The sequence below is a fragment of the Phoca vitulina genome, unplaced genomic scaffold, assembly GCF_004348235.1.
Source record: "Phoca vitulina isolate PV1807 unplaced genomic scaffold, GSC_HSeal_1.0 scaffold20, whole genome shotgun sequence".
Taxonomy (NCBI): domain Eukaryota; kingdom Metazoa; phylum Chordata; class Mammalia; order Carnivora; family Phocidae; genus Phoca; species Phoca vitulina.
Window position 1 is genome coordinate 42,001,278 of NW_022589723.1, and position 6,984 is coordinate 42,008,261.

At 46.5% G+C, this 6,984-nt stretch overlaps 1 protein-coding gene across 3 annotated transcripts in view; it reads right to left on the minus strand.

Moving 5' to 3' along the window:
* UBE2Q2 (ubiquitin conjugating enzyme E2 Q2) overlaps nt 1-4,817 on the minus strand; it is a 73,090-nt gene extending 68,273 nt beyond the window's left edge. For 2 of the 3 annotated variants that reach the window (XR_004301007.1, XM_032417144.1), the window contains exon 1: nt 4,326-4,816. Coding sequence is in view for 2 of the 3 variants with exons in the window: in XM_032417144.1 (XP_032273035.1) it covers nt 4,326-4,511 (186 nt within the window). In the remaining variant the exon portion in view is untranslated. Of the gene's footprint in view, nt 1-4,325 lie in introns of all 3 variants that reach the window. The other variant, XM_032417145.1, reaches the window with a different exon arrangement.
* Nucleotides 4,818-6,984: the final 2,167 nt, after the last annotated feature.

Below are 6,984 nucleotides of genomic sequence, written 5' to 3' on the forward strand. Positions count from 1 at the left end.
TTATTTATTTGACAGAGAGAGAGAGAGAGAGAGCGGCAGGCAGAGAGAGAGCGGCAGGCAGAGGGAGAGCGAGAAGCAGACTCCCCACTGAGTAGGGAGCTCGATGCAGGACTCAATCCCAGGACTCTGGGATCATGACCTGAGCCGAAGGCAGACGCTTAACTGACTGAGCAACCCAGGCGCCCCAAGGTCTTGGGCTCTTTAACCAAGTTGGTTCATGATTTTCTTTGTATAACCTTGGTGGGGCTACTTTTTAATCAGTGTCAAGACTGGAAACATGAAAAATTAAGAAATTAACAGCATTGATTTATTTCCCATGAAAAGCTGTTAGAAACCATTTTCAAAATAAAATGTTATTCAGCCACAAATGACCCCATCAATTTCATATTTGTAGAGAACATTATTATTGTTAAAGAGCTTTTCTTTATAAGCTTTCATGCAGGACAAAAAATATTGTCTACTTTACAGAAAAACAGTAGAAAAAGTGATTTGCTTAAAGTCCCAACTACTAAGTATAGACTAAACCTTTTTCTCTCAGAGCTCTAACATTTGTTATTTTAGTGTCTTGCTGTTGGTGGTGAGGTGGGGAGGGGAAAGGGGACTCTGGATATGACCAAGAGAAATTTAATTAGCAAAATTAAAAATGTGCTACCACAAGTAGCCTAATAAATAGCCACTCATGCAAAAAGAGTAATGGTTTATGCCACACAAACAAAAAATCAGCATAAAGTTTTATTTGTTTACCAGCTAATTTACATGGGGGGGGAATTTTTCACTCTGAAATACTGATTGCCTACCAAGAGTTACCAGATGTCAAGAAGTCCATATAAGGAGAAATGAAGTTGCCAAGTTATGTTAAATATTTCAAAAGGACTAAAAGAATGCCATATACTAGCTCCCAATAAGGCCACACAGGTTACTAAAACAAGCTGCTTTGCTTTTAGGTGTGAGCGTTAACAACTGAATGTTAGCACTAACTGGCAATTAGATCTGTTTGCATGACACTCCTTCATATCATGAGTTCACACAAAACAAGTAATAAAAAAGACTCCCTGAGGTTGAAAATAGCATTCTTTCCCTTCATATTTAAGATTAGGACAAATTTATATAACAGAAAAAGATTTAGCTCAATTCCCTTGGCCTAAAGAGTAAAACATCTATGTAAGTTCTGTTTTCTCCTTCTTAAGATGGTCTTTCATATGAAATCAAATTACAGATTTCCCATCCAGTGACCTGTTAAGTATTTAAATATTTAAAATATATCTTGATGTTATCTCTGCACTTTTGACAAACTCTTGGCAGTTAACTTACACAACAGTTAAGATTTTTGTTCATACAGAATATAACTAAAATAGAACTAAAATAGAACAAGTATTTACTGAGCATTTACTGAATGGAAGATGAAAAGCATGATTAGAGACTATTCTCCCCTGCCATCATAAAAAAAGACTTAAAAAAAAAAAAAATCTAAAACTATTGTAATAGGACACAAGGACACATAACCAAAGCAGTAAATAGTAAAGATTATAGAAGGGAGGAAGGGGAAATAAATACCAGCAGGAACTGAATACGACTTCCTAGAAGAGCCTTGAGGGATGGTCAAACGTGGAAAGACAGACTGGGGTGGGGTAAGGGGCACATTCCACATGGGAAAAACAGATTCAGAAGCCTGAAAGAAAAAGGGGCAGAGTATCTTTAGAAGATTATTCAGAAACTGGCATGCATGAGTGTAAGGAAACAATTTGTGAGGTGCCGTTTACTCAAAACTTAAACTGTGTAAGTATGCTTCTTGGTGAGCAATGGAAAAGACAGGGCCTGGCATGTAGAAGAGCTCAACAAATATTTGGGAATAAGGAAATAAGAGAAAAAATTAAAGAACAGATCAAACTCATTTTTTTTTTAAGAGCTATAACCTTTTAGAGACTAGCAATTCACAAACACAATAGACAGGAAATCCAACACTGTTTTTTCTTTGCTCTTTCCCTTCTAAGAAAATGGTACCAGCACAAGCAAGCCATGTAGATTTTATCAAAACACCTACCTAGGCTTAAAGAGTCTTATCTTTTAGAGATACTCACTGAAATATTTACAGATGAAGCGACAGGTCAGGAACCTGCTTCAAAATAATCTGAGGTGGGGTACAGATGAAGATTGGCCAAAAATTTATCACTGTTGAGGCTGAATACACGAAAGTTCTCCACACTATTCACCTTTTGTATATGTCTGATATTTTCCCATAAAAAATTAATACACACTCATATACACTGAGTATCCACCATGATAATTATCTTCTGATAATACCTGTCATAATTTTGAGTAGTTTCTACTATAATACCATTATACAAGTCTCTACCAAATCCTCCTTTCACTGGGTGTCTCTAATTCACTCCTTGGTCCATTTCCTAATCCAGGTCTTCACGCAGTATTCTGTGTGCAGCTGACTCCTATCAGCCTCCTCTATGGTTCTCGGTGGGGACTGTGCTGGCATTTGAAGTGGGATAATTCTTTGTTGTGGCAGACTGCCAGCACAGCAGCAACGCTACCCTACAGCACCTGAGATAACCCAAACCATACACACACGTTTCCTAATACCACACACTGGAGAGAACTACCCCTAGTGCTAGATAGCAAACACATTTTCCCAACTCACCTCAGTAATTTAGTAGCTCCCCACAGCCTACAAGGTCAGTATTCTATCATGCAAACCACCCCTACCTTTTCCGGGCCATACCCCAATTTCTACCAGAACAATCACCATACAGGCCAGTCTCCTTCACGCTCACTACCACTTCCTGTTTCCCATTCTTGGAATATCTTCTCCTTTACCAGCCTATATCCTCATAATTTGTCTACTCCTAAGCAAAGCATTTTCTCAAGCACTGGTGTCTTTTCTGGATAGTTTACTCTGCCTGAAATGTGCTTCCACTCCCAAGATTCTACTCACCTGTGAAAGCCCAACTCCAACGTCAGCCTCTCACCAAAGCCTTCTCTGAAGTACCACCCAACCACCAAACTCAAAATTAATTGCTCTCTTTGGCTTTCATAATGACACCACAGAACTTAGTAACACTTGGTTATATAAAACTCTTCCCCCAAGAAGATTTAGTTCTGAAAGCAGGGACTGCTCTGCCCAGTTTTGCAAAACCAGTGCCTAGAACAGAACACTTATATGCTCAATAAATGACTTCTCTCCTCAGTACAGCACTTGTATTTCCCCCCCAATACACACCTGCTCCCCCAGATTTTCTGGAAATTATTTTAATGTCAATTATCGTAACTCCAAGCCCTTTCCACACTCTCGAGTACCAGACCAGAACACTTTAGGCACCTGAGTAGCCCACTGACTTAACCAAAAGGATTCAAAGACACCAGACATGGTTCGAATGAACATAAAACTGCCACCTTGACTCCTGCTACAAGAAGTTCATTCTGCAGTTTGGATTTCACCATGAACGGTTTCATCATACACATTCACGAAAAAACTTATTAAACACTTCGATTACCTTACCAAGCCCCGGATTTCTAACGAGCTTCCAATTTAAACCAAAGAGTGAGCTTTAAACTGCCTTTTTGGCTTTGTGACATAAAATAACCTTTCTGGGAAGAAGACCTGGGCAAATATCTCCTTTGGGCTGCAGATAATTTTAAAGGCTTACACACAGGAGGGGCTATGTAAGCAAACACCGATACCACCACCTGCCGAATCCAGGTACAAAGCGCCTTTCGGAAACGTACGCGCGGAGCAAGGCCAGCAGGGAGGGGATAATTCAAACAGTACCAGAGGCTCCAGTCTAAACTTTTCCCCCATCAAATGCATCAGTTTTCAGTATCAGTTTTTCCTTAAACAAAAACTCAAAAATAACCGGGTGAATAAGCAAGACGAGGGAAACCTGACTGAAGAGTAAGGCGTTAAAACTTGAGGGCCTTCCCCCTTCCCTGCCGGGGCTCCAACAGCCAAAGTCGATTTGCGTCGCCGCGGCCCCGGGGGCAGGCCGGCTGTGAACAACCATGGCGACCCGGCGAGGGCAAGGGCCGCCGCGGTCTCCCACCCCGAGGCGCGGAGAAGGCGGCTGAGAGGGGCCAGCCCCAAACCCAGCCCCGCGGGAAAAGCGGAGAAATGCGCCGCCTGCCCCCTCCCACCCAAGCCTCGCTCTTGCAAGGCTGGGCCTGGGCTGGGCCCCTTGCCGGGGAAAGGGGCGGATCCGCCCCGCCCGGGGCCCCGGGAACCAAGGGGCCTCTACCGGACCGATTCCCTTTTGTCCGGGGACTCGGAGCGCCCCTTTCGCCCTCGCCGGGCTCCGAGGGGCTGAGGCCAGGCGCCTCACCGTGATGTTGCAGTGGAGTGTGAGCGGCGGCGGCGAGTGCGGGCTGCCCGGCGGTGCCGGAGGCGGCAGCAGGAACTGGCAATGCAGCTCGTCCAGCTTCCAGCTGACGATGCGGAATCGCTCGTGGTTCTTGTCGAAGATGGACGCCAGGAACTTCAACTCGGCCTTGAGCCCTGACACGGACATCTTCCCCTCATCTCCGGCAGGAGGGGTGCGAAAGGGGAGCCGGGCCCAGAGCCGCCGTCACGGCCGCTACCGCCCCACAGGGCCGGCCTGGGGCCGCACTCTCGCGGCTCCGCCTCTCCCCGCCGCCGAGGCCCGCGTCGGATCGCGGCTGAAAAATGGCTAGGGGCACCGAGGCCTCGGCGGGCGGCTATTCTCTTTGTAACTGACTCCGCCGGCAGGAGACCGCGGCCCCGCGGCTTAAAAGGGCAACAGCGACACCGCCCCCGCTACCGCCTGGGAAAGAGCTGCCCCCACCCCGCCCCCATCCCCTCCCCGCCCCGGCGCGCCCCGCGCGCCCCGGTTCCGCCGCGTGCACGCGGCCTGCGCGCGGGCTCGCCTGGCCGCCCCCTCCTCGCCTTGACCCAGCCCTCTACTGCCGGGCCCATCTCCTTCGCTCCTCTTGCCCTCGGACGCGAGGCTCGGGGCCGGCTGGCTCCCCGGGGCCTGATCACCTGGAGGATTAGGAAACCCCCTGCGCGCCTCCGCCTCCAAGCCGAGGGGCCGGCCACGTGCGCGGCCTATAGCGCCGGCCACGTCGGCGCGGCTGCGGACGCGCGCCGGCCCCTGGGGGCGGCTCCTCCGCTAGGCTCTGCCAGAGCCACCCACTCACCTGACCCAGGCGGCGCCCTAGTGGGCGGCGGGCGGCGGGCCGCGCTCTGGATGCATTGGCACACCTACTTTCATCCTCGCTACTCTAACCCCATAGCCACCACTTCACTAGTCTGGGTTCCTGCCAGCCCCCTTTCCCTCTCTTCCTTTCCTGCCTTGAGATTTTTGTCCTGTTTGCCAAGCTTAAGGAAATCCTCTTCACCTCCCATGGAGGCAGGACTGGCCTATTTTCAGTAAAGTCTTAGCTCAAATGTCCTCTCAGAGAGGGCCTCCCAGACCACCCAATCTAAAATAGCCAACCAGTCACCCTATATCACATAACCCTATGTTAATTTTTTTACTCAGCACCTATCACTGCCTGATATTTTTATTTGTTCATTGTCTCTGCCCAACACGAATGTCTTATTCAGAGTTGTATCCCCAGGATCTAGAACAAGGCCTTTTGTGGACACCCAGTGTTATTGAATGAATGCTCCTATCAGGAATACCCAGCTCTTAATACAATCTGTGGCACATTCTAGATGGATAAAGGACTGCGTGGCAGTCCAAAGGACTATAGCATAATTGGGCAGGCAATAGTATGTTCAGGAATATGTACTAGAAGCAGTATCCGTTTCACGGGTGTGCGACCTCTGTAGTTGCACAGGGCTGCTAGCTTAAAAGGACCTTATGTTTGGTTGAATGCTCTGCTGTAGCCCTTTTGAAGTCCTTAATAACTTTTCAACAAGGGGCTCTGCATTTTCCTTTTACACTGGTCTTGACTGGAGGTATTGAACCCTCTCTGCCTAAATGTCTCCTGCTTCATGATCTGCAAGTGGTTCCTGGTCTACTGGTCCCTTAGATGACATAATACAGAACAACAGGGGGAGATATTAGGTTCACTGAATGAGGAATATTTTAAACGTTTTTTTCAATTACTTCTGAGATACATGTTATAGTGCTTCTTAACCTTTCAGGGAGTCACAGACCCTCTTGAGAATTTAATAAAAGCTGTGATCCATTTTCCTGGGAAAATTCCTCTGCGTATAAAGTGTTGTATTTATGGGGATTCATGGTCCTGGCACTAGAGATAGTATTATGAATTGGGACTGAGAGAACGGGTTCCAGTTCTGAGCTCCAAGTCAGAAATAACTAGGATACTGTATTGGCATTATTGCTGGGTTAAACACTGGAATGGCTTGCTGCTTGCTTTTTCCATCAGTCTCCAGTACTCTTGGGACCCTAACAGGCATGGTAGTCATGGATGAGGATTTCAGACAAAGGGGAACAACCTGTTCAGAACTTATATGACTTTGAGAAATGAAATGCCCTGTACACATTATTTAATCTATCTAAGCCTTATTTTGTTATCTCTAAATTGGTATGAGTAAATTAAAGAGCTTTATAAATTGCAAATGCTTTTACTAGTTGTATCAGAAATAAATATATAAATATCAATTTCACAATCTTTTTTTTTAAAGTACTTTTAAAAAAGATTTTATTTATTTGACAGAGAGAGGGAGAGAGAATGCACAAGCAGGGGGAGCGGCAGGCAGAGGAGAGGGAGAAGGAGGCTCCCCGCTGCTGAGCGGAGAGCCCAATGTGGAGCTCCATCCCAGGACCCTGGGATCATGACCTGAGCCAAAGGCAGACGCTTAACTGACTGGGCCACCCAAACACCCCTCACAATCATTTTTTGAGCATCTGCTGTGTGCCAAGCCATAAGAGGGCTAGGCAGAAATAGAAACTGAATTCAAGAAGCTTAATGTCTAGCATTGGAAACAAAACATTGTTTCCTGATGATTTAGGCTGCAGATAACAGAAAACTGTGACTTAAAGTGGCTTG